Genomic DNA, 26,376 nt, shown 5'->3' with positions numbered 1-26,376 from the left:
CACATTATACTACTTCTCCTGAGTACGGCAATACCACATGTGTGGCACTTTTTTGCAGCCTAACTGCGCTAAGGGGCCCAAAGTCCAATGAGCATCTTTAGGCTTTACAGGGGTGCTTACAATTAGGCACCCCCCAAAATGCCAGGACAGTGAACACACCCCACAAATGACCCCATTTTGGAAAGTAGACACTTCAAGGTATTCAGAGAGGAGCATAGTGAGTCCGTGGCAGATTTCATTTTTTTTTGTCGCAAGTTAGAAGAAATGGAAACTTTTTTTTTTTTTTTTTTTTGTTACAAAGTGTCATTTTCCGCTAACTTGTGACAAAAAATAAAATCTTCTATGAACTCACCATGCCTCTCACTGAATACTTTGGGATGTCTTCTTTCCAAAATGGGGTCATTTGGGGGGTATTTGTACTATCCTGGAATTTTAGCCCCTCATGAAACCTGACAGGTGCGCAGAAAAGTCAGAGATGCTTGAAAATGGGAAAATTCACTTTTTGCACCATAGTTTGTAAACGCTATAACTTTTACCCAATCCAATAAATATACACTGAATGGGTTTTTTTTTTATCAAAGACATGTAGCAGAATAACTTTCGCGCTCAAATGTATAGGAAATTTTACTTTATTTGAAAACTGTCAGCACAGAAAGTTAAAAAAGTCATTTTTTTGACAAAATTCATGTCTTTTTTGATGAATATAATAAAAACTAAAACTCGCAGCAGCAATCAAATAGCACCGAAAGAAAGCTGTATTAGTGACAAGAAAAGGAGGTAGAATTCATTTAGGTGGTAGGTTGTATGACTGAGCAATAAACCGTGAAAGCTGCAGTGGTCCGAATGGAAAAAAAGGCTCTGGTCCTTAAGGGGTTTTATGACTGCAGTCCTTAAGTGGTTAAGATATGGGATAGGGTTAATAAAGAGTGTGGGTGGTCAGAAGGCATTTCGTTATTAGTGCCCCTGGGGGAGTTCTCTTTTTTCTGCTGGGAAGGGTGCAAGGTTTTTTTGGGTTATGGGGAAATGGAGATACAGTAATCCTGAAAGATATTTTGGATGATGGGAATATTAAAACTTTGGAGAGGTTAAGGGAGGAGTATGGACAGTTTCCGTTCGATTTTTGGAGATCTAGACAATTGGTGTATTTCCTGGCGGAGAAAAAAAAGAACTTTCAATTTTAGTAGGGAGTTGTCAGATTTTGAAAAAAAAAAAAAAAAAGATTGCGGGAGTAAAGTCTCCAGGTCATTTGATTTCGGTATTGTATAAAAATATGATTATGAAGGGAAATTAGGTTTTCTCTGGGTATTTGAGCAAGTGGGAGGAGGATTTTGGCATTTCTTCAAGTGATAATCAAAAAGGGAAGATATGTGTTCTAGCACATGCGACTTCGGTTAGTTTAAAAATTAAGGAAGTCAATTTCAAGTTGCTCTCTAGATGGTATAGGACTCCAGATAAATTGGGGGTTATGTATCAGTGATGTCTGATTGATGTTGGAGAGGTTGTGGTGCAAAAGGCATATTAGCGCCCACCCGCTGTTTCCTCCCTCTCTGTCACAGATTTAGCCACCCACTTCACCAACAAAATTGTCTCCATCCGTCAGGAAATATCCAATATTCACCTCCCATCCCCTCCCAACCAGCTCCTCCTTCACCCTATCCTCCCCTCACATCCTTCTCTCCTACTACCACTGAAGTCAACCACCTACTGCAGACTTCCCATACCACTACTTGCCACCCTTGACCCCATCCCTTCTGATTTACTCCAGCCTCACTTCACGGAATTGGCCCCAGTCCTCACTACCCTGTTCAACCTCTCCCTATCCACAGGCACCTTCCTCTTAGACTTCAAGCAGGCCACTGTACTAGCCCTGCTCAAGAAACCCTCCCTCGACCCCTCGCTACCCTCCAACTACCTCCCTATCTCCCTCCTCCCCTTTGCCTCAAAACTCCTTGAGCATCTGGTTCACAAACGCCTGACCCGGTACCTCAATGCCAACTCACTGCTAAACCCACTGCAATCTGGATTTCGGCCTGCCCACTCAACCGAAACTGCTCTCACCAAAGTGGTCAATGACCTTGCTGTGGTGATATATTGGGGTGATGATGATATGTACGGTAATATACAGGAACATATTTTTCCTTTTTATGTCTGCTGTTTACTACTGTATCATATGTGATTGTCTGCTAGCCAGTCTGGCTTTGAAGGTATTGGCAGCTAGCTTCATGGAAACTGTTAATGTGATTGTGTGTGTGTCAATAGACCTACATTTGCATTGAATTCCTCTGGAAGCAGTGAGCTTGGTCATTAGCATACAGTTCCTCTGGACAGCCAGGAACAGGTAATTAGGTAACGATTCCCTTTTGTCTGGCATCCTGCAAAGGTGGTGCATTGCTTTGATCTTTGTATTAATGTAACCAGCTGCCTGTTGGTCAAAACACTATCAGACTCATTGAGTCTGCCAAGTTCAAAGTGGACAGGAATGTTTGAAATTTACATGACAGCCTACTGGAAGTGGGTGAAGGGTTGAAGTCCTTTTGATACAATTTTTACCTGTGGAAATTGGGTTTATGGAAGTGTTCTGAAATCTCTGAAAAGATCAAACACTAAAACAGGAACGCTTTGAAGTTGCATGTGTTAAAAACAGGAAATTGGATATTCCTGGATCTGGACATTGGGGTGGCCCCAGATCACACATTTTTCTATAAAACAGCAGCTAGGACAGTCACAGATCATCTTCCTCTTGAGGGTAGCACATTGCCAGAGCTGATCCCGATCGAATCGGTAAATCCGTGTCCCTCCACGGTTGGACTTTTGCGCTGGTAAAAGTTCACTTTACGTTTATTTCCCTTTTATTTTTGCAAACTTGTTGTGTGTTACCTTGTAACTTTTATTTTGTAACGGTTACTTTGTTTTTGTAAATCTTTTGTATATATTATTTTCTGCATTGTTCCACTTTTTTCCTGGAATATTAAATCGTTATTTAATAAGTTTGACTTCTGCTGTACTAAACTAACACTCACAGCCTAGAAGAGACTGAAGTGTAACTGTGTATAAGTCCATGCCTGATTGTATGATTGAGCAACACTACCGTATAAGATTGTAATTGCATTGTGTGAATGGGGCACTTCTGCGCTCGACAGCAGAGTGGGAAGTCTCGGAGTGGCTAACAGTATCGTTCGGACCGACTGTTAGTGGTTTTGCTTCACTACAGTGTAAGATTGCAATTGTGCGTGTGTGCGTGGCGTTCCCGTATTCGGCCTAAAGCGCAAAGCTGACCCGAATACGAAAACGCGGATTGCGTGCTGAGCACTCGCCAGAAGAGTGGACGTGTCTAGCAACAGCTAGTGGTGGCAGTGAGAAGTGTTTGAGGGGTCCCAGCCTTGTTTTTAGCTTGAATAAGGCTGCTCCCCGCTTGATCTGGTCAAACCCGCAGTCGGGAACTGTATACCAGGCGTGCCGCTTCCTCACATAATTGGCTGGCAGTGGTGGGAACGTTTAGTACATTAGTACGCAGTTTAGCTCGCTATTCTGAGTACTAAAGGCTGGAAGCTTGGTAGAAGCGACTAGCCTACAGAAGTCTACTCAGTGCAGAATCTATATACTTTTTTTTTTTTGAGGGGAAAAAAAAAAAAAAAAAAAAAAAAAAAAAAAAAAAAAAAAAAAAAGGTACACACTTGGCATTTTTGCTTTCCCTCAACCTGTGTGAGCACAAAGGCATCAAGAAGGTGAGCGTCCGGACTAAGAAGCAGTTAGTTCTTGCCCTCGAGGAGTATGATGAGGCAGAGCAAGTCCGTGCTCCACCACCAGCGGATGCAGCTCACGACACGCCAGAGGAGCAATCGCTCCCGCCACAGAATGCGAGTAGAGACGATGTCCTGGAACCACTGAACCAGGAGATGCCATCTCTGGAAGCTGATCTACAGCTACTAAACTCGGCTGATCCCGAACTGCGCCTAAAGCTGATCCTACTGCACCGACAGGTAGAGGAGGGAAGAGCTGAACGGCAACGCCAGGCCGAGAGTGAAAGACTCCAGGCCCGAGAGGGAACAAGCTGCACAGCGACACCAGGCCGAGAGGGAAAGTGCTGAGCGTCAACACCAGCTGGAGCTGGCTAAACTTCAGCAGCAGAACCGGTCTGCTGGACCCGCAGAACACGAAGGTGAGCTAGTCCACAGAATCCCCCTGGATAAGTTCCCCGCTATGGACAAGGACTCTGACATAGACACTTTCTTGCAGGGGTTTGAAAGGACTTGTCGTCAGTATGGGGTGCCCCGTGAGCAGGGGGCAAGGTATCTCACTCCAGGGCTGAGAGGCAAGGCCCTGGAGGCGTTTGTGAGTCTCCCCCAGGAGGAAGAAACAGACTTTGAGGCAATTAAGAAAGCCATCATTGTGCGATACCACCTCACGCCAGAGGTGTATCGAAAACGTTTCGGGACAGTGCAGCAAGGTCCTAATGACAGTTACCTGGATCATGCTTGCAACCTGCGCACTGCCTTCCAGCAGCGGTTAAAAGGACTGGCTGTTAAAACCTTTGATGCCCTGCAGGAACTGATAATAAAAGATCAGTTCCTCCACACTTGTCCTGTTGATGTCCGGCTGTTTGTGCTGGATCGAGAACCAAAGACAGTGGATGGGGCTGCGGAGATTGCGGATTCCTACACAGCCCATAGAGCCCCAGAGTCCCGGAGGACTAGAACATCCAGCTGGAGGGGAGAACAGATTGCTAAACCTGTTTCACCCATCACCCAGAGGATGCAAGCACCAATGTCTCCTGGATTAAAGCAACCAACCACTGACACCCGGAAATGTTTTGTATGTGACAGGGTGGGTCATATTAGCATAATTTGCCCAGAGAGGAAGAGGGAGGCCCCAAAATCCAGTGAGGCCTCAAACCCCAGTGAAGTCCCAACTGCTTTGTGTGCTACCAGGAATGCCACTAGCTACGCAGAGAATCTGCAGCTTGTCACGGTTGGCGGTACAGTTGCCACTGGGCTGAGAGACACTGGAGCAGAAGTGACTCTCATACATCCCCAGCTTGTGAACCCGGAGCAGTACATACCTGGGAAAATGATTGCTGTCAGAGGAGTTGGGGGTGTCACCCCAGCCATACCCACCGCCTTGGTCCACCTGGATTGGGGGGCCGGCAGCGGAATGAAAGAAGTTGGGGTAACTGACAAAATCCCCACCAACGTATTGCTGGGTACTGACCTGGGACGGTTAGTAGCCCAGTATGAGCCTAATCTAACCACCATGGAGCCTGCCTCCCCAGCAGAAGTTCAGGACTCTTGCAAGGTACTGTTTGATAACTCTGTGCAAGTGGGGGGTGCTGGTGGGCCTCCCGGGGCTACGGACTGTATACTAGGAGCCAGCCCTAGTGAGTCTCCAGTGCCTAGGCCTGGAGTGGGACATGTTGATACAGAGAATACAGAAACTGATGATGTCATTTATGACGCACGGACTATCGAGGCGATCGATGCATGAACTGTTGATGCTACTTGTGAAGTGCTGAGTAGCAATGCGTGCAATGCTGCAGATAATGTTGATGCTATATGTGATGTTTTAAATGACAAGCCTCAATTCACTAAGCTTATCTCCTGTCTTTAAAAACTCTTCTGAGCTGTTTCTACAGTTATCTCCATGGTGATAACTGTAAAAACGGCTCAGAAGTGTTATTAAAGACAGGAGATAAGCTTAGTGAATTGAGGCCAATGTGTTTAAGACAGATCCTGCTGATGTCATAGGTGTTGTGCTGCATAATGCTGTGTGTCATGTGGATACTCCATCAACTGCAGGAATAACCAGCAGTGTTCGCTGGCCTATAGCAGATGAACTACCCACTGAAGGGGCAGATGGCACCAGGCCAGATCTTTCCCCTTCAGATGTTTTTAAGTCCAAATGTGATGTGGTTTATGATATGTGTAATGTGGGCGCTCCCTCAGCTGCAGTGGTAACCAGCAGCGCTAGCGGGTCTACAGCAGAGGGACTGCCCACTGAAGTTGCAAATGTTGCTGGGTTAGCAACATCAACTTCGGAACCTGGCCCTGAGGGCCCGGGAGCCTCTCCGTCTGCAGCCTTCCTGGCGTGTGTGACAGGCAGCACTGAGCTCTTTGGGGCTGTTCAATTTGACAGCAGCCTGGAAGAGCTCACGGGTCTGGCCAGCGGGTCACCAGCTGGAGGGGACAGGCTGAGAGGGTTCTGGGAAGTTATTCCCTCGGAGCTGTCCGAAATGGAGGAGGCAGACAATCGTTCCCCAAAGGGAAAGAGAGATAGCTTCTGCCACTATAGAGAAAGTGCATGTAGTGATGGTCGGAACCCTTCCCCAGCTGCAGCACTGTCTCTATGGTCGCGAGTTTACGGTCGTCACGGACCATCATCCCCCTGGTTGATTACGTCAGGTTGCCGGGGGCAACGACACATTGCAGCAACCTGACCTAATTTTCGAGCCGTGTAGCTTGGAGCTAACTGCCAGGTGGGGAATCCTCGAGAGGGTGCTAAGGGGTTACGCCCCCCAGGCCAGGCCGGCAATGTAGGCGCTGGCAAGGTGATTCATGGGAGTCACCTCCCAGCACCATTCTAAAGAGGGGAGGTGTGGTGATATATTGGTGTGATGAGGATATGTACGGTAATATACAGGAACATATTTTTTCATTTTTATTTCTGCTGTGTACTACTGTATCATATGTGAGATTGTCTGCTAGCCAGTCTGGCTTTGAAGGTATTGGCAGCTAGCTTCATGGAAACTGTTAATGTGATTGTGTGTGTGTGTCAATAGACCTACATTTGCATTGAATTCCTCTGGAAGCAGTGAGCTTGGTCATTAGCATACAGTTCCTCTGGACAGCCAGGAACAGGTAATTAGGTAACGATTCCCTTTTGTCTGGCATCCTGAAAAGGTGGTGCATTGCTCTGATCTTTGTATTAATGTAAACTGCTGCCTTGGCAGACTTAATGAGTCTGATAGTGTTTTGACCAACAGGTCAAAACACTATCAGACTCATTGAGTCTGCCAAGTTCAAGGTGGACAAGAATGTTTGAAATTTACATGACAGCCTACTGGAAGTGGGTGAAGGGTTGAAGTCCTTTTGATACAATTTTTACCTGTGGAAATTGGGTTTATGGAAGTGTTCTGAAATCTCTGAAAACACTAAAACAGGAACGCTGTGAAGTTGCACGCGTTAAACAGGAAATTGGATATTCCTGGATCTGGACATTGGGGTGGCCTTGGGGCACACATTTTGCTATAAAACAGCAGCTAGGACAGTCACAGATCATCTTCTCTTGAGGGTAGCACATCGCCAGAGCTGATCCCGAACAAATCGGTAACTCCATGTCCCTCCACGGTCGGACATTTGCGCTGGTAAAAGTTCACTTTACGTTTATCTCCCTTTTATTTTTGCAAACTTGTGTGTTTCCTTGTAACTTTTATTTTGTAACTGTTACTTTGTTTTTGTAAATCTTTTGTATATATTATTTTCTGCATTGTTCCACTTTTTTCTGAAATATTAAATCGTTTGTTTAGTTGGTTGGTTCCTTCTATTGGCCTCTGAGGAAGCTTTGTAAGCGAAACAGCTGTCAGGCCTCCTTCACCCCCACTCCATCCCGATGTATCCTACCACCCTGGATTAAAGGTACCTTCTTTGCAACAATTAGTGCCTCCTCCTCTTTATCTTCACATATGCATGCTTGCCTCCGGAGTGCACAATTGAGAATATGAAGTACGTAATCCGGTGAAGTCACATACCCTTTGGTGGACATCTAGTGCCAGGCTTTTTCTTTCCATTTGCACGTTAGTTTAGTACAGCAGAAGTCAAACTTCTTAAATACCACTCATAGCCTAGAAGAGACTGAAGTGTAACTGTGTATAAGTCCATGCCAGATTGTATGACTGAGCAACACTACCGTATAAGATTGTAATTGCATTGTGTGTATGGGGCACTTCTGCGCTCGACGGCAGAGTGGGAAGTCTCGGAGTGGCTAACAGTATCGTTCAGAACGACGGTTAGTGGTTTTGCTTCACTACAGTGTAAGATTGCATAGAGAAGAGGGTGTAGGCAGCGCTTCCAAATACAGAAGGCTGCACCTGAATTGATTTAGCTGCAAAGAAGTGCAGAGCTCCAATGGACCATATTACACAACATGCATTCAAACAGGTACAGCAATGAAGGGCGTTAGCTTCAGCAAATAATGTGTGCACAAATCATTCCCTACTAGACTTCCCCCCGGCGTTGACGTGCCCCCTCGGGGAAGACCTAACCACTAACCTAACATTAAAAGCATAACTTACCTGGTGCGATTTATCATACAATGGTATACACATTTCTTCAAGACAGACAAACAAAAATGACAGCACTCACAGGCTGCAACTGGCTTATAAGCCATCAAGGGGCGTGTACAGACCCCCAGGGGCTAAATACACGCCTTGAACCCAAATCAGATGCAAATTTATGCAAATTAATGTGGTAGTCCCTAATCTAAAATTTGAATGCAGATTGGATGCAGGCTACCACAAGTATACTTAGAGCATTTTACATAGAGAAGAATTTGCATAAATTTGCATCTGATTTGGATTCAAGGCGTGTATTTAGCCCCTGGGGGTCTGTACACGCCCCTTGATGGTTTATAAGCCAGTTGCAGCCTGTGAGCGCTGTCATTTTTGTTTGTCTGGCAGTGTAAAATTGCAATTGTGCGTGTGTGCGTGGCGTTCCCGTATTCGGCCTAAAGCGCAAAGCTGACCCGAATACGAAAATGCGGATTGCGTGCTGAGCACTCGACACCAGAGTGGACGTGTCTAGCAACAGCTAGTGGTGGCAGTGAGAAGTGTTTGAGGGGTCCCAGCCTTGTTTTTAGCTTGAATAAGGCTGCTCCCTGCTTGATCTGGTCGAACCCGCAGTCGGGAACCGTATACGCAGGCGTGCCGCGGGCCGGTTCCTGACACTTGGCTTAGCTAAAGCTGAAGGTAAATACTCCATTCTCCTCCTCCTTGACCTTTCAGCAGCTTTTGACACAGTAGATCATCCCCTACTCCTCCAGTCCCTGGGCATTCACGGTCTAACCCTGAAATGGCTTTCATCCTACCTCTCCAACCGCTCCTTCACGACCGCCTTCAATGAGTCCTCGTCCACCCCCAACCACCTCTCGATGGGAGTCCCCCAAGGCTCGGTCCCTACTGTTCACCCTATACACATCCTCCATTGGCAAGGTTATCTCCTCCATGGGTTTTAACGATCATCTGTATGCAGATGACACCCAGATCTACCTTCACACCCCTGACATATCCTCCACTACCATGGACAAGGTCTCCTCCTGTCTATCAGCCATCTCCTCCTGGATGTCTGCTAGGTTCCTGAAACTAAATCTAGACAAAACGGAATTAATGATCTTCCCACCCCGGTCATCCATGAACCTCCCAGATGTGAATGTCACTGTTAACCACACTTCCATTCGCCCTACCTCTCAAGCCCGCTGTCTGGGTGTCACCCTGGACTCCGCACTCTCCTTCACTCCTCACATCCAAAACCTCACAAAGTCCTGCAACTTCCACCTTCGTAACATCGGTAAGATTCGCCCTTTCCTGTCCTTTGCCACCACCAAACTCCTCATCCATGCCCTCATAATTTCCCGCCTTGGCTACTGCAATGCCCTTTTGTCTGGTCTCCCTATGACCCGAACAGCCCCACTGCAGTCCATCATGAATGCGGCAGCCAGAATTATCCACTGCTCCCATCGCTCTACCACGGCGGATCCCCTCCTTGAATACCTCCACTGGCTTCCTATCCAGTCCAGAATCAGATTCAAGATACTGTGTCTGACCTACAAATCTGTCCACAAAACCTGTCCAACCTACATTTTCGATCTTACTCAGAGGTACACACCTAGCCGCTCACTCAGCTCTTCCAATGAACTTCGCCTAACCGCCCCTCACATCACCCAGTCCCATGCACGTCTCCAGGACTTCTCAAGAGCTGCTCCAACACTATGGAACTCCCTACCTCCACCCATTAGGGCAGCCCCCTCCTTCAACATCTTCAAGAAGGCCCTCAAAACTCACCTTTTCACTCTGGCCTACTACCCCTCACAAGTGCTCTAAACCTACAGCTCAACTCTGGTCCCCTACCTTTCGTGTCCTTACCTCTCCCTCTAGATTGTAAGCCTTTGGGCAGGGTCCTCCTCCTTTTGTGTCCTACCTGATCATGCGCCTCCATTACTGTGAACCCATGCTATGCATCTGAGTGAACCTAACTAGTCTAATTTCCATGCTCCCCTCCAGTGACTAAGCATTGCCTTGTACTCATACTGTGCTACATGATCTGGTCTTTCTTGTATTCAGGTATTGTCATTTTGCTGTATGTCACACCTAAATATTGTCTGTAACCTAAACTAATGTCCAGCGCTGCGTAATATGTTGGCGCTTTATAAATACAATAAATAAATACAATAGTGTGGGAATGTCCAGTAATTGCTGCATTTTGGAAGGGAGTGTTGGATTGTATTAAAAGAGTGAGTGAGGAGTGGGATGAAAGAGATCCAGTGAGTGTGTTATTTCATGGGACGTCAAATTCCATTAGTAGATACAAGAAAATGACTATACCACAGTTGTTAATAGCAGCCAAGAGTTTAATTCCGGTTAATTGGAGATGCCAGAATCCTCCTACCCTTGGTGAATGGATAGAGTTAATATTGTTAAGGGTATAGAGAATCAGTTGGCTCTGCAACAAGATAAAATAAATGCATTTAATATTAAGTGGGATAAGTGGTGTGTGTCACAGGAGCCCTAGTGGTCAGACCGCAAATTGCCTTCCAATCGGTTTCAGCACAGAGACCATGCAAGCTTTGGTCGCGATCTTTGCGCAGAACCCAACAGAAATTTGGGCAGCAGCTCGACCAGAAGGGAGCCTGTGAGGTACGGTAATTACATCTTACACACTATTTCAGGGTCTCTGCCACCACCACTGGTATGGGCCAGTGGACCCTACTGACTGACTGACTGCAAATAAAATGGTTAAACACTCTATTCTGTCTAGATATCAACAATAGTAGCGTCTCTTCAGAAGTCTGGGTTCAGTTTGTGCGGCTGAGTAGCAGGGTAGCGGAACAGTGAATGACTTTGATAAAGTCTTTATTCACGGGCAATATAAATAATTAATATATACAGACAATTATTAAAATCAACAATTATTGAAACATTAATAGCCAGTATGAAAAATAAAAGAAAGGGAGAAAAAATACTTAGTTTCATGGAAAGATGTCCTTTTGTGGGAAGAATCATAAAGTCCAAGCAAAATGGCCACCACTTGTTCCTCACGGTGGCCGCGCATTCATGAAGGTAGAAAATTGAGGAATGAGGGAGGAGTCTCTCGCAACCATTTTGAACAATGAACATCTTTGGGTGGAGCCTCAAGTACAGCCCAGGGGTTGGACAGGGACGGAGAGCTCCCTGGCTGGGTGCTCTATGCCCACCAAATATGACATTTGTCATATCTCGGCTTACGCTTTCTGCACACACGACCATCACATATTTATATTCCTCAGACTAGGCCAGTTCATATGATACCAAACTTGGGCATGTTTGCATGCCCGGTTAAAAAAACAGTAGAATCCCCTGAGTTCTGGTTATGCCAGTGGCCCCAATTTAATATCAAAATACTCACAAGATCCGGACCAGCAGAATGATATAACTTTCACATTTCTCACCTGAACGGTATTCCTTAAATATGCAAAAAACCATATACAACTTTCATTTCTTCCTGCTTATTGCTGCAGTCAGGCTGTCTGGTTTCAAGCTGTGACTAGCTCTCTGGGCTCTCCCTGTATGAAAGGGCCTTTTGGTTTGTTAATTAACATCTGAGTGTGAAATTAGCTTGGTCAAACTGAGTTTTACACCTCTGGCTAAATTAGCAAGTCACAGGGCCAGTTTCCATGAAAAGACTCTGCTAACTAACTCCTATGAAGAAAGCAGAGACCCCCCAGGCTGGACTGCCTGGTATCCACAGACATGAGATTCTGATTTGGCAGCGCAACGACAATCGAGGCAGGAAACTGATTGCGGTTGCGTTTTCGTTTCTCACAGCGGTTCTGTGACAGTGTGATTTTTTAGAATTTAGAGACTGAATGGGAACAGGGTGGGTTGGTTCTAGGAGAATTATTCAGCAATACTTTTACTTCAAAATGTCAGAATGTAAACAGACCCCCCCCTTCAGGGGGAGACTCACCAGATCCTGCGGCCACCTGGGCCCGTTCTCGCCTTCGGGGTATTGGCCACCCCGCAGCCTCACTGGCAGTCCGCTTTCAGTTGTTCCAAGTCTGTGTGTGCAAACAGCAAAAAGAGAGGGGCCTCCTCATAGCGTAAAAGCGTTTGGATTTATTCTAAAAACTTCGCATAAAGAGTTGCATATAAAACCTTCACAACATGTGAAGTGATCCAATGACAGCCAGCCCCTACAGTTCACGTGTGGACGCTGTATCTGCGGACACAGGGGATCCAGGGATTAACCTGAGGAGTTGCTAAGGCAACGAAACGTTGGGCGGAGCCTCAGAGTGACGTTAGTACGCACAGCACCCACCGGTCGCGGCTGGATTGTATGTGCGAGAGGTAGAGGAACTTACTTACCGGCCAGAGGGAACTGCAGTGGAGTGAGTGGGTGAGCTTAACGGCAGAGGTGTGCGCCTTGCCGTAGCGGAGTGCAGTTAATCCTTGGATCCCGTGTCCACTGATACAGCATCCACACGTGAACTGTAGGCGCTGGCTGTCATTGGATCACTTCACATGTTGTGAAGGTTTTAGATGTAACTTTTTATACAAAGTTTTTAGAATAAAACCAAATGCTTTTACGCTATGAGGCCCCTCTCTTTTTGCTGTTTGCAAACACAGACTTGGAGCAACTGAAAGCGGTCTGCCAGTGAGGATGCAGGGTGGCCAATACCCCGAAGGCGAGAACGGGCCCAGGTGGCCACAGGATCTGGTGAGTCTCCCCCTGCAGGGGGGGGTCTGTTTACATTCTGACATTTTGAAGTACAAGTATTGCTGAGCGCTGATCTTATTGAACTTTGATTGATGGTGCACACATCCAGGAAGAGCGCTCCCAACAGTTACTGTTAAATCTAATAAGAACTAGACTGTGGTTGATGCTTGACGGGGTGACAATACCCTATTTAATTATTGAACCCATTTATATATACGAGCGCAGTATTGGGTGCTATTGTTTTAAATTATTATTAGTATCTGGAGGGGAACTCTAAGAAAATTTGGTTTGATCGAGGTCATATTTTTATTTTATTTTATTTTTTTGAGAGCGAGTTAGACAGAGGAAATGAGGGGTGGGAGGTAGATGATTGTTGTTTTTGTGGGTTTTTTGGTTTTTTTTTAGAAATGTTAAAAATGTAAGATAAAGAAGATGGATTATATGGAATTCTGTTTGAAGAATATTCTTAATAAATTATATAAAAACAAACAAACAAACAAACAAAACAAAAAAACACTACATCCCCCATAGTTCCACGGGCACCTCCATCTTGGTATGCACTTCCGTTTCAAGGGACTACAATACCCATAATCCTACTGCCTGCACTTACATTATCTTCGGTTATACGGGGAAATAAACTACAATACCCATAAGCCTGCGGCAGGCAACTTACAAGGGATATTTATATATAGAAAATACCCTAACTTTTTAGTTGTACTGAAAGATAAAAACAATAAAAAGCAATACAAACGGCTATCATTAAAATTAAAAAATAAAAATAGAAGTTTTACAATATAATGTGAGCCTTTCGCCCATATCAATAATGCACAGTTCTCTCATATAATTTCTATTTATCCAGCATTCACTTATTCCTAATTTAAAGGAATATCCGGATATCTCCCAGTAAAGCTGTGTGTCAGGTCAATCTTACCTAAATGACGTCTTCTTGCTCCGTCCCTCGGCGCCTCCCACGGGTTGAAGGAGGAAGTGTTTGGAGTCACATGATGCGCGTGGACCGCATCGTGGAAGGTGCCGAGGGACAAAGCAAATATCCCTTTTAAGTTGCCTGTCGCAGGCTTATGGGTATTGTAGTTTATTTCCCCGTATAACAGAAGATAATGTAAGTGCAGGCAGTAGGATTATGGGTATTGTAGTCCCTTGCAACGGAATTGCATACCAAGATGGAGGTGCCCGTGGAACTATGGGGGATGTAGTTTCATTCACACGGCAGATCAATGGCATTACGTACTTTCGTAACAATTGCAGAGGAGTATGGGGATTGTAGGATAGGGAAGTCTCTGTTACCCAATAGTGGCCGCTCCATAGGAAAGTGGCAGAGGTCAGCCAGTAAACTTGCTGAAAAGCCGCACCATGTGACCATGTGGGAGGCAACAAATAGCGTCTGGCAGCTCCTATTGGCCAAGCCCCTGATGAGTCATACCGACGAAGCTAGTTGGGCGGAGTCATAGGAGCGACGCAGACGCTAGATGAGCCCGGGAGAATATTATCTGATATGCGCATTTTGAATGGAAAATTTGTAAGTGCACTACTTTTTTTAAAGTTTTAAATAAAGACGGAGTTACACTATATTCGGCTTGTTTGAGTCCTAGGAACTTTTATACTGGAGGAACGATCGTAATATATGTTTCAAGCGCTCAATGCTGATCTGTGCTGGGTTGGCCAGTATATTTGGTGAGAGGCTTAAGTTTTATCTCGGTGGTGGAACACTGGGTGCTTAAGTATTATTAAGGAGCACTGGTGGTGTTGTGGAAATTTGGAAAACCATACAGTGTTGCACTATTGCGATGTCATTTTTTTGTTACATGTATGAAGAGCAGAGGTGGAATACGTCTGGTACATCTGTGAACTGGCAAGGCCAGAGGCGTGTATTGCTGATCCTACCGGGACAGCCATATAATCCAGGGAGCGTAATCTTGTACTATTGCTGAAGGAACTGTACAGGGAAGATATAACATTTAAAGGGCCACCGTCACTAAGGGAAGCTGACGTGGACTTTCACAGTTGAATGTGGAACTGAAAGGACATTGGCCTCAATTTACTAAGCGTATCTCCTGTCTTTAATAACTCTTCTGAGCTGTTTCTACAGTTATCACAATTATATCACCATGGAGATAACTGTAGTAACAGCTCCGAAGAGTTATTAAAGACAGGAGATAAGCTTAGTGAATTGAGGCCATTGTGTGAATTGCTAAACTGAGATTATGCAGTCTATGTGATTTTGCAATTTTTATATTGTTGAGCGCCCTGCATATTATTTTATTATTGTTTTAAAGTGGTATACACACTCTTTTAGCAGGTGTGATCCAAATTATATGCAGTCACTGAGAGGAGTGTATATTGATCTTGTGGTGAATAGTTTCAATATTAATAGGGGTGAGGAGCGCAGGTGGAAATTAATCTTTTTAACATATAAAAAGTACAATAGTTCAAAAGTTGTCTCTATAGAAGCTGAATAAACATATATGGGGCCATTCACTTTAGACCAGGGGTCTCAAACTCAATTTACCTGGGGGCTGCAGAAGGCAAAGTCAGGATGAGGCTGGGCCGCATAAGAGATTTCACAAAAAAAAGTCAATCAGCAGCTCCCGCCCCCCAAACCCAACCCCCCTCCCCCCCCTATAGTTCGCTTCAGTGCTCCCATTACAAGTAATCCGCCGTGTCCCCGCCGCGGCTCATCGCCGCCACGCCCCTTTCTGTGAAGGAAGAGTGAGAGGGGTGGGCAGAGGCGGCGATGTGCCGCGATTGACGTCAGGAGGGGCAGAGCTGAAGCTGAAAGCTCTGCCCCTTCCAGGAAATGCCGGCGGATTTGGGGGCTTTGCAGCCCTCGTTTAGCGGCGGGGATGCGGCAGATTACTTGGGAGCACTGAAGTGAACTATAAGGAAGCTTTTGCCGGCGCGGGCCACAAAATATTGTATCGAGGGCCGCAAATGGCCCGCAGGCCGTGAGTTTGAGACCCCTGCTGTAGACAATCCAAATTTTAAACCTAAGGTTTTAACCTAATACAGACCTACTTCCGGTGTAGTACTGTACTGGACGGTGACGGTAAATTAGGATTGGAAGAATTGTTACCATTGTCTAATTGGTTTATTCTCAATCCAGATTTTTAAAACTAACGCTGCTGACTAGTTGACATTTGCACAACGTGCAATAACAGGCGCGTGCTGCTTGGCTGGAAGCATACGCAGAAACAAGAATTGCTGACACATTCTCAAAGTGAAGCAGTGATTGTGCCGAACAGTTTATTAGGCACTAGAAAGGAACACGATCCGGTTACATACACGATATGTGGCAAATATACGACAAACATGCACCGCTTTTACCTTAATTAACATAGTTCTTCTCCAAGCAGCACTACTTCCAATTGCACAAACCGGTGACAAGCGAAGGAAGTGGAACACTCACTGGTCATTGAAGTACCATGACAACCAAGGCGGTGCTTTAGTACGTCGGTCCTAGAGAATAGACACTCCTCCTACCCAATGTCGATAAATAAACCCGGTGTTGTGTCTGATTACGCTGCCTGTGGATTTTCGCTGCCCCGCATGCGCAGTAGGAGACTGTGCGCCGTGTGCGGCCACAGTTCCTGTTGAATGATGCTGCTGGAGATAAAATACTAAATATCTCCGCTCCCACACCTCTTACACTCCCCAAATTTTCAGGGTAGAGAGAGGAACCCCCGAACGACCTCTATGCTAAATTGCAGCCCCCGAGACCCGCTGGTTCCCGAGATAGATTTCTCTAATCTATCTCCTGAACCAGCGGGTCTCTGGGGCTGCAATTTGGCATAGAGGTCGTTCGGGGGGGTCCCCTACCTACCCTGGAAATTTGGGGAGTGTAAGAGGTGTGGGAGCGGAGATAATTAGTATTTTACCTCCAGCAGCATAATTAACTTCACACTGAGCATGCGTGTGCTACTCAGTGTGAAATGGAGCTTCCGGGCAGCGCAATCAGACATTACACCGGATCTTTTGTAGCAGATTACAGCGCATGCGTGGCTCGAAAGACTTCCCAGCGTTCGCTAGGAGATGTGGAGCGTCCGCCCTTCAGAATCGGAAATCGGTAGGCGGAGTTGTGAGCTGGTAAAATTGCTTGACACACGTGGATTCAGATGAAAACATGAAGCTGCTAACGCATAATATGCTCAGGAGCCACGTTACCGGTGTTACCCGAGGGTTTCCTCTCATCATTCGGGTATGCTGCAGATAGTGGCGTCCTCGCTTATAGTTGTATCTGTAGTGTCAATCATCGGGGGGGGGAGGAGGTGTTACTATTCACAGTGGTAATTTGCGTTTTAGATAAATTCTGCATGTCATCTCACTGCCTATACAGTTCTATGGGCCTGTTCACAGAAACAGATCGCGTTTTTCTGGGTTGCTGTATGCAGGCTTTTGTAGTAAGGTCTATCCTCCTTCCCCATTGTGGCTCACAGTCATTATATTGTGTTACGCAGCTAAAGGTTTCCACCTTATCTCTTTTAATGTGTGTAGATGTAGTTTTACTATTTGGCCACAGTCAATTTTTTTTTTCTCGTTTCCTGTAAGTGTACTTACAGCAAATGAGGAGGGGATGTGTAATAGAACAATCGTGGCTTCTCCATAGAAGCCAGCGATCGTTCTAACGGATGTAAATAGGAACTCCTTTCCCATTCATTGATCACCTGGCTAACGGGCGGCCCACACACCCCGGCGGTTGCAGCCCTGCGAACCCAGGTGGCTCAGTTTTTTTTCATGGACGTAGCTCCTACGTCCAGCATGCATATTTGGACGAAGGACCTACGTCCTGTGGGCTAAAGTGGTTAAAAACGAAATAGTGACTTAACTGGGGCTTCCTCCAGCCCACCATAGGCTGCAAGGTCCCCTGGGATCCTCCTGGCTCCGGTCCGGCTGGCGGTTCTGTTATATGATGACTTTGACCTGAAGTCATCATGCCTGCTTCCCTCTTTGCAGTATGCATAATCACGCTGGCCAGCGTGAGAGTCCTGTGCATGCATGGTTCAATATTAAAGAACTCTTAGCTGGCCGGTGTGATTACGCATAGCGGGAAGCAGGCCTGACTACTTCAGGCTGAAGTCATCCCAGAACTGAGTCGGGAGAGGAGCCAGGAGAATGCTGAGGGACCTTGCGGCCTATGGTGGGGTGTAGGAAGCCCCAAGTAAGTCACTATGGGCTCTATTCACAAAGCCTTACCGCTTGCGGTAAAATATGCAAGATATCACCCAAAAGTTTGCCATTGTGTAATTCTCAAAGATTTATCTCCTTAATTTCCCGCATGCGGTAAATGTTCGGTAAAAAGTGTCAACATTTTCTCCACTTTGAAATTCTTAACTGAATAAATGTGCGGGTAATTGGAGATAAATAAGGATTTTTCATCACCTATATAGGGCAGGTGATAATTTTTACTTCTCTGCTGTTGGCCTTTAGGATGGAGCCTTTTGAGCTTTGTTTGCTTGATTTATGTCAATTTTACATAGGAGGCAGAGAAGACGAGTGTGTCTAATCTCAAGGCGTGCTTTCAGACCTTGTATTTTAAATATTATACATGCCAAGGAGGAAATTCCTCTCTGCCCTAAATAAGTAACCGCATAATAACCTTTAAAAAAACAGACATTTCTGTTACAGCTGATATAAATCCTGCAATACATCTCCAGTATGTCTACTTCCTGCTTTTGTGGAAGCAAACATATTGTTAACATCCTGTGTTTACAAATTAGCTGCTCTGCTGAGGCACCCAGATGCCACAGCTGAGAGCTCAAATTACAGTTGTGATTAGTCACAGATGAGGGAGAATTAGACAGGCTAAACTCTAAATGCACACGGTGAATTTCTATACGTTTTCCCTCTGTCTTGTGCAAGAGTTCAGGTCCCCTGTTAATGTGACAGGCTATCCTGGGTCATTTCTGTGTAATGGGTGGCAAGCATATGGGCTGCCTTAGTGGTCAAAAAAGCTTTCTTTCCGCGCATATTACTGACCAATTACCGCAAAGCTACCGAACACATTTACCGCAACATTACCGAGCGATTACCAACCATTTATCGAATATTGCACCGCACTTTTATCGGACATTTATCACACTTGGAAATTTTTTAGTGAATACTAAAAAAAACTCGGTAATTATCACTGAAGGTAATTTTGCGACCCAAAAAAGTTACCGCAAGTTACTGTGAATAGAGACCAAAGTCATTTTTTTTAACAAATGCTCAGGGTCCCTTTAAAAGGGATGAGGTGGCAACTATGAATACAACTGACCACTGTGAACCCAGCTTTAGGAAAGTAATGACACCCCCCTCCCTTGGTGGGCAACTAATAACCCCTCCCCCTGGGGAAGTAAACACATGTGGGGCAAGTTTTTACAGCCAGGGGAACTGAAGGTTAGGCAAGCAGTTATGCACAGTCCGTACAGCGCGCATGTGCTGTACATAAAGTTGCAAAATTTTATAGGTCGCAATATCTTTTACCCCACCACCTGTGTATGAAAGGGTAACGTCTGGAATGGGTTCACCAACAGCGCTATTGCAGTGCAGTTGCTGGCGATTGGCAGAGTGCTTTATCAATGGAATCGTATGGTGTAGTTCCACAGCAGTGTTGTTGCAATTGCAAAAAGTGCTGCCTGCAGCAATGTTTGCAATTGGCCCGGAGCGATTGCATGTTAGGTAATGGGGGGGGGGGGAATAATATACATCCCTCTGGGAATCTCACAGAAAATTGTATTTCTGTCTGTGGTTCAGAAATTGCAAACACCTTTTGGAGTGGGCCCCAGGCCTGAAATAACTTTTCTGATTGCCATTGTTTTGAAAAGTGCTTGGGCCCTTCAAGCCTATGACTTTTTGACACCCAAAGAGACTGCACCAGTTTGATAAAGATGATCGGTTGTACAGAAAAATCTTTTTTTTTTTTTTTTTTTTTTATATTTAACCCCTTGGCGTTATGATTCTTTCTGGATTTTAGGGTCTAAAAGCAGTGCAATTTTTTTGCATGCTTTCAGACCCTAAAACCCGGAAAAAATATCATGCTGCCAGGGAGATCTGCAGCAGCCCCAGCAATCCCTCACCTCCCTAGCTCCAGCACTGCAGGTTTCCCTCTGTCCTCCGAGTGGCGCTGTAACCCTAAAGTGAGATTGCCGACTGTCATCATGACGACATGCTGATCTCACCAGGGGGAATCAGAGTCTTGGAGGAGCTGAAGAAGAATGGCAGCAAATGTCGGGATCCCCCGGGAGGTGAGTTACAATGCCCGCTGCGGGCATTGCTCTTCCCCAATATCCTAAAGGAATTTATTGAATGTGGTACCTTCAATAATTTTAAGGTAAATCTGTCAAAGACAGGCTCTGAACATCTCCCTGCCTAGTCAGGTTAAAACTATGCTCTGCTCTTCCTTTCAGTTAAGATGGCAAGACTCAGCTATTCAATATTTAAGGGTCGCAATCCCAACTGAGCTAAACAAGTTGTATACCCTGAATTTTACCCCTTTCTAAGAGGCTCCAAACCAATTTTACATCCTGGTCACAATTACTTCTTTCTCTGTCTACTAGGATAAATATCCTGAAAATGGATACACTTCCAAAATTGTTAGCGGTTTGCAGAAGTATTTGGTCCCTTGAAGTTTTCCACATTACTGCCACAAACATGAATCAATTTTATGAAAGACCAATACAAAGTGGTGTACACATGAGAAGTGGAACGAAAATCATACATGAGTGCAGTCAGTTGCCCAAAGACATTGCCTGATGAGTGCTAATGACTAAATAGTGTACCCGTGTGTATTCTAATGTCAGTACAAATACAGCTGCTCTGTGACGGCCTCAGAGATTGTCTAAGGCCTAGTGCACACCAGAGCGGTTCGGCTGCGGTTTGCGATCCGCTTGCGGGTGCGGATCCGCTTCGGTAATGTATTTCAATGGGCTGGTGCACACCAGAGCGGGAGGCGTTTTGCAGAAACGCATACTCCCGGGCTGCTGCAGATTTTGGATTGCGGAGGCGTTTCTGCCTCAATGTTAAGTATAGGAAAACCGCAAACCGCTCTGAAAAACGGCACTTAAGAGCGGTTTGCCAGGCATTTTTTGTTACAGTAGCTGTTCAGTAACGGCTTTACTGTAACAATACATGAAATCTACTACACCAAAACCGCTACACAAAACCGCAAAACGCTAGCTGAAACGCTGCAGAAAAAGAAGAAAAAGCGTTTCAAAATCTGCTAGCATTTTGCGGATCTGCTAGCGGTTTTTGGTGTGCACTAGGCCTAAGAGAATATTGGGAGCAACAACACCATGAAGTCCAAAGAACATACCAGACAGGTCAGGGATAAAGTTATTGATACATTTAAAGCAGGCTTAGACTACAAAAAGATTTCCCAGGACGTCTATCAGGACAGCACCCCCTCTTGAGACTTGTCTCTCCTCCCCACAACTGGACAGGAAGCTAAAAGATAAAAAAAATTGCATAGCAGATATGCGGCAGCATAAATACCCCCCAGCTCACCTAGAGCCTTCAGTTGTTTTTCTGTCCCGGACGGAACGCATGGAGATCCTCCGCAAGTGCCATCATTGTCAGGCGGCAGGGGCAGCGTTGTTACTGGCTGCAGTTGGAGCTGGTCAGGGGAGCCGGCGTGCAGCTCGGGCAGCGTGGAGGAGGCTTCTCCCAACTTGGCAGCATCTATATACGCGCATGGGCGCGCAAAAGGAGTTCCGGATATATACCGGAAGTGCGTCACGCGCTGCGTCCCGCGTGACCGGAAGTAGGAAGCGTCATTTGCAGGGGCAATTCGGCGCACCTGGAAGGCAATCAGGTAATTACCCAACACTATTTAAATGTGTAGCAGTACATGTTCCCACTTTCTGGCAACATGGAGGACGCTGCAGGCCCTGCTCCGCTGCAATCTGCAGAGTCTGGCGCTGAACCCTCTCTGGTAAGTGGCACAGGGGTGCTCTAACACCAGGGGTGTATGTGTGTACATATATTTATGGTGGTGCTGTCTAAAGAACTTCACTAATTTAAGCCATATTCTGCTTTATTGCAGCCTAAAAAGGATAAACCAAGTTCCCAGCACCATGCATCATCTGCATCTGCTTCTACATCTTCTTCTAAGGGGGAAAGGAAATGTCCATTATGCAATGCAAAGATGTCCTTAAACCGAAAACTATGTCACCATTGCACTGATAAAATAGTGAAAAATGAATCTCCTGTGATATTTAAGGATCTAATGGGATGGATGAGGTCAGAAATGACCACAGCTATTAAGGAAATCAAGGATTCCGCCATAGCATCATCATCATCCTTTACCCCGGGCCCTCTGGAAACACAGCAAGTTGCACAGCCTGAGGATCCTATTCCTCCTCCAGGATCCCCTCTAGTTTCCTTAGTTCCCACAGCAGTTTCTAGGAAGAGAAGGGCCGAGGAATCGGTGGGATCTGAATTATCTGAGGGAGAGTTAGAAATTTCATCCTTTGAAGAAATTTCTGAGGATGAGGGGGGAGAAAGATCTGGCAAAAATCAGAAATTCGCTTTTTCACCTGATCTTATTAATGATCTATTATCTGCCATGCATAATACTATGGGCATCGAGACAGAGAAGAAATCTCTATCTCAGTTGGATCAAATGTATGAGAGCTTATCTGATCCTCATTCCTCGGTTATCCCGGTTCATTCTTCCCTAAAAAATATGATAAGAAAGGAGTGGGATAACCCTGAGAAACGGGCTTTTTGGCCAAGGACCCTTAACAGGCGGTATCCTTTTTCCGCTGAGGATCAGAAATTCTGGGGTCCCTCTCCGAAACTTGATCCAGCTTTGTCTAGAGTTTCAAAAAATACAGATTTACTCTTTGAGGACTTTGGGCACCTCAAGGACCCGATAGACAAAAAGACCGACAATCTTCTAAGGAGAGCGTGGGAGTCTTCCTCACTTGCGTTCAAACCGGCAGTGGCTTCTACGGCTGTAGGTAGATCCCTTAGAACCTGGTTAATGGAGACTCAACATAAAATCGCCACAGGAGTACCTAGAGAGGAAATCTTAAAAGATTTTCCTAACCTGCTTAATGCCACAAATTATATGACTGATGCAGCAGACGACACAGTGAAACTTACTGCCAGGACTACTGCATTAGTCAATTCGGCTAGACGTGGAGTGTGGGTCAAAACATGGAAGGGAGACAATTCCTCCAAGGCCAAACTATGTGGAATTCCGTGTGAGGGAGAACTACTGTTCGGGTCTAAGTTAGACGAGACATTAGACAGAACGGCTGACGTCAAGAAGAACTTTCCTGTTAGAAGGAGAGTTTTTCCGTCTAAACGTTCCTTTCGTGCCAACACAAAGCCAGAGTCTGATAATAAGTCCACTACCAAGAAAAGATGGGCCCCCTATAAAGTACAAAAGGGTAAACCAAACTTTACCACCCGTTCTTCTACCCAGGCTAATAAGCAATGACGCCAGCATCCCAGTGGGGGGAAGGATTACCTACTTTTACGAGAGATGGCAGGAAACATTTCAAAATCGGTGGCTGTTAAAAATAATTCTAGAGGGGTACAGCATAGAGTTCTTGCAGATTCCTCCTCAAAAGTTTTTTGTTTGTCCAATCCTAAAAGACACTATGCAGCGTCTAGCATTGTAAAGGGAAATATCCTCTCTACTACAGAAAAGAGTAATCAGGGAGGTTCCAAAATGTCAACAGGGGTTGGGGTTTTACTCCCCAGTATTCCTGGTAAAAAAAGCCTCAGGGGGAGTTTCGATTTATCCTGAATCTAAAGGAATTAAACAAGTCAATAAAATACAGAAGATTTCGAATGGACAATATTTACTCTGTGATAACTCTTACAGAAAGATTGTTTCCTAGCATCTCTGGACTTAAAAGATGCATACCTGCATGTTCCAATTCATCTGAACTCACAACAATTTCTCAGATTCGCAGTGCACCTAGAGGGAAAGGTAAGACACTTCCAGTTTAATGCTCTACCTTTCGGCATCTCTTCTGCTCCCTGGCTTTTCACAAAGATTCTGTCGGAAGTATTAGCAGTTATCAGGGGCAGGTCCATATCTGTTCTTAGTTATCTGGATGATTTATTGATTTGGGGACAGTCTAGAGACTCAGTATTACAGCTAGAATCTACTATGGCCTTATTGCAGTCACTAGGATGGCTTATTAACTGGTCTAAATCATCCCTAATTCCTTCCCAGCACATGGAATTTTTAGGATTCAATATTTCCACTACTAGTGAAAAGATTTTATTACCAGACAGAAAGGTTTCTGCAATACTTAATCTTTCCAGCAGGCCCACTACATCTCCCTCAGAAAAGCAATGGCGGTTCTGGGACTCCTAACTTCTGCCTTTCCGGCCATTCAGTGGGGTCAATTCCATGCCAGGACTTTGCAAATTTGGATCCTGACAGAATGGAACAGGGATCTAAAATTTCTAGACAAGAAAGTATTCATTCCTTACAATGTAAAGGTCTCACTCATGTGGTGGCAAGATCTCACTCATCTATCAGAAGGTCGGCTGTGGCATTATCCATCTCAGTCAGTGATAACAGCGGACGCCAGTCTGTGGGGCTGGAGAGCACACATGGATGGTCGTCCAGCTCAAGGACAGTGGTCCAACAAAATGAGCCAGGTCATCAAACAGCATGGAACTTCAAGCTGTATGGTTGGCTCTACAAAGCTTCAGTCAAGACATAAAGCGGTGTCACGTGCTGATAAGAACAGACAACAGCAGTGTGGTAGCTTACCTAAATCGCCAGGGAGGGACAAGGAGTTCATTACTGTGGTCCCAAACCAGACAAATTCTGAATTGGGCAGAAAGGAATCTAATGTCCATAAAGGCCCGACATCTAAAGGGTACAGCCAACCAGTTGGCGGACTTCTTAAGCAGGTCTCCTCTGATGCAGGACGAGTGGTCCCTAAATCCGGCAGTATTTCAGGAAATCAGGGATCGATGGGGGTCCCCAGAAGTGGACCTATTTGCCAACAAGGACAATACCAAGTGTCAGAAGTTCTGCTCACTACGTCCCCTAGACAAACCTTGGGCAGTGGATGCTTTTTCAATAGATTGGGGAACACAGCTGATGTACAGCTTTTCACCAATATCACTCATTCCACAGGTTCTAAACAAAATTGTACAGGATCAAGCTCACATGATCCTGATAGCCCCCTGTTGGCCGAAGAGGCCGTGGTTCACGTTGTTACAGAAATTGACAGTAGATCAGCCAATTACTCTTCCGAATCGACAGGACCTACTACAGCAGGGCATAGCCTTTCACCCAAACCTTCAACTTCTTCACCTTACAGCATGGAAGCTGAGTGGAGAATCTTAAAGGCAAGGGGATTCTCGGATAAGTTATCCGAAACCCTAATACAATGTCGTAAAAAAGTAACTAGGAATATTTATAATAAGACATGGACAGTTTATCTAAAATGGTGTAAAGAGAGATCTTTAGATCTATTTTTATCTAGGTCAGTGCTTGAATTTCTTCAACAGGGATTACAAAAAGGATTGAGTGTCAGTACCTTGAAGGTTCAGACATCTGCAATCAGTGTCTTCCTGGAAAGGAAACTGGCAGCAGAAGAATACTTTATCCGTTTTTTTCAGGCTCTGAAAAGAATTCGACCAATAGTTCGCTCTAGAATTCCCTCATGGGACTTAAATACTGTTCTCCAGGCTATGTGTGAACCACCATTCGAACCCATAAAAGAGATATCCGATAAATTTCTTTCTTTAAAAACCACCTTTTTGTTAGCCATAACATCAGCCAGGAGAATTGGGGAACTTCAGGCTTTGTAGATTCAAGAACCATACTGTATTATTTCAGACGATCGAATTACACTGAAATTAGACAGCGCATTTCTCCCTAAGGTGGTATCTAAATTCCACAGATCTCAGGAGATATTTCTACCTTCTTTTTGTGCTAATCCGACCAATGAGAAGGAAAAACGTCTACACTGTCTGGATGTAAGAAGATGTATAATTCATTACCTGGAAAGAACTAAGGAGTGGAGAAAATCTGATTCAATGTTGATATTGTTTGGAGGAATATCTAGAGGGAAACAAGCCTCCAAAGCTACATTGGCCAGATGGATTAAAGAAGCTATCACTACTTCTTTCAGATCTCAGGGTAAACTACTTACTACTTCAATCAAGGCTCATTCAACAAGAGGTGTATCCACATCCTGGGCAGAGAGGGCTGGTGCATCCATCGAACAGATCTGCAGAGCAGCCACTTGGTCCAGTCAAAATACTTTTGTCAGGCACTACAGGCTTAATGTCTTATCCAGTGCAGACTTTTAAGTTTTGGCAGAAGGGTTCTACAGGCAGTCGTCCCACCCTAAGATTTCATCTTGTCTATCTCTCAAGAGGGGGTGCTGTCCTGATAGACGTCCTGGGAAAGACCACATTTACTTACGGTAAAGTCTTT

At 45.3% G+C, this 26,376-nt stretch overlaps 3 protein-coding genes across 5 annotated transcripts in view; 2 read left to right on the top strand and 1 right to left on the bottom strand.

Annotated features, from left to right (window-relative positions):
- PRDX5 (peroxiredoxin 5) overlaps positions 1-16,478 on the bottom strand; it is a 260,461-nt gene extending 243,983 nt beyond the window's left edge. Inside the window, exon 1 of the mRNA XM_068260364.1 lies at positions 16,302-16,478. Within this exon, the coding sequence (XP_068116465.1) occupies positions 16,302-16,313 (12 nt within the window). The 5' untranslated portion in view covers positions 16,314-16,478. The remainder of the gene's footprint in view (positions 1-16,301) is intronic.
- LOC137538617 (uncharacterized) lies at positions 4,201-7,075 on the top strand. Its single transcript, XM_068260894.1, has 2 exons — positions 4,201-5,292; positions 6,977-7,075. Exons 1-2 carry the CDS (start codon positions 4,201-4,203, stop codon positions 7,073-7,075), a joined length of 1,191 nt encoding a protein of 396 aa, XP_068116995.1.
- A 453-nt stretch (positions 16,479-16,931) lies between the features above and the next one.
- TRMT112 (tRNA methyltransferase activator subunit 11-2) overlaps positions 16,932-26,376 on the top strand; it is a 63,746-nt gene continuing 54,301 nt past the window's right edge. For 2 of the 3 annotated variants that reach the window (XM_068261596.1, XM_068261594.1), the window contains exon 1: positions 17,047-17,172. In XM_068261596.1, the coding sequence (XP_068117697.1) occupies positions 17,098-17,172 (75 nt within the window). In that variant the 5' untranslated portion in view covers positions 17,047-17,097. The other variant, XM_068261595.1, reaches the window with a different exon arrangement.

Source organism: Hyperolius riggenbachi, chromosome 11, assembly GCF_040937935.1.
Source record: "Hyperolius riggenbachi isolate aHypRig1 chromosome 11, aHypRig1.pri, whole genome shotgun sequence".
Taxonomy (NCBI): domain Eukaryota; kingdom Metazoa; phylum Chordata; class Amphibia; order Anura; family Hyperoliidae; genus Hyperolius; species Hyperolius riggenbachi.
This window is presented reverse-complemented; position numbering and strand designations above follow the sequence as displayed.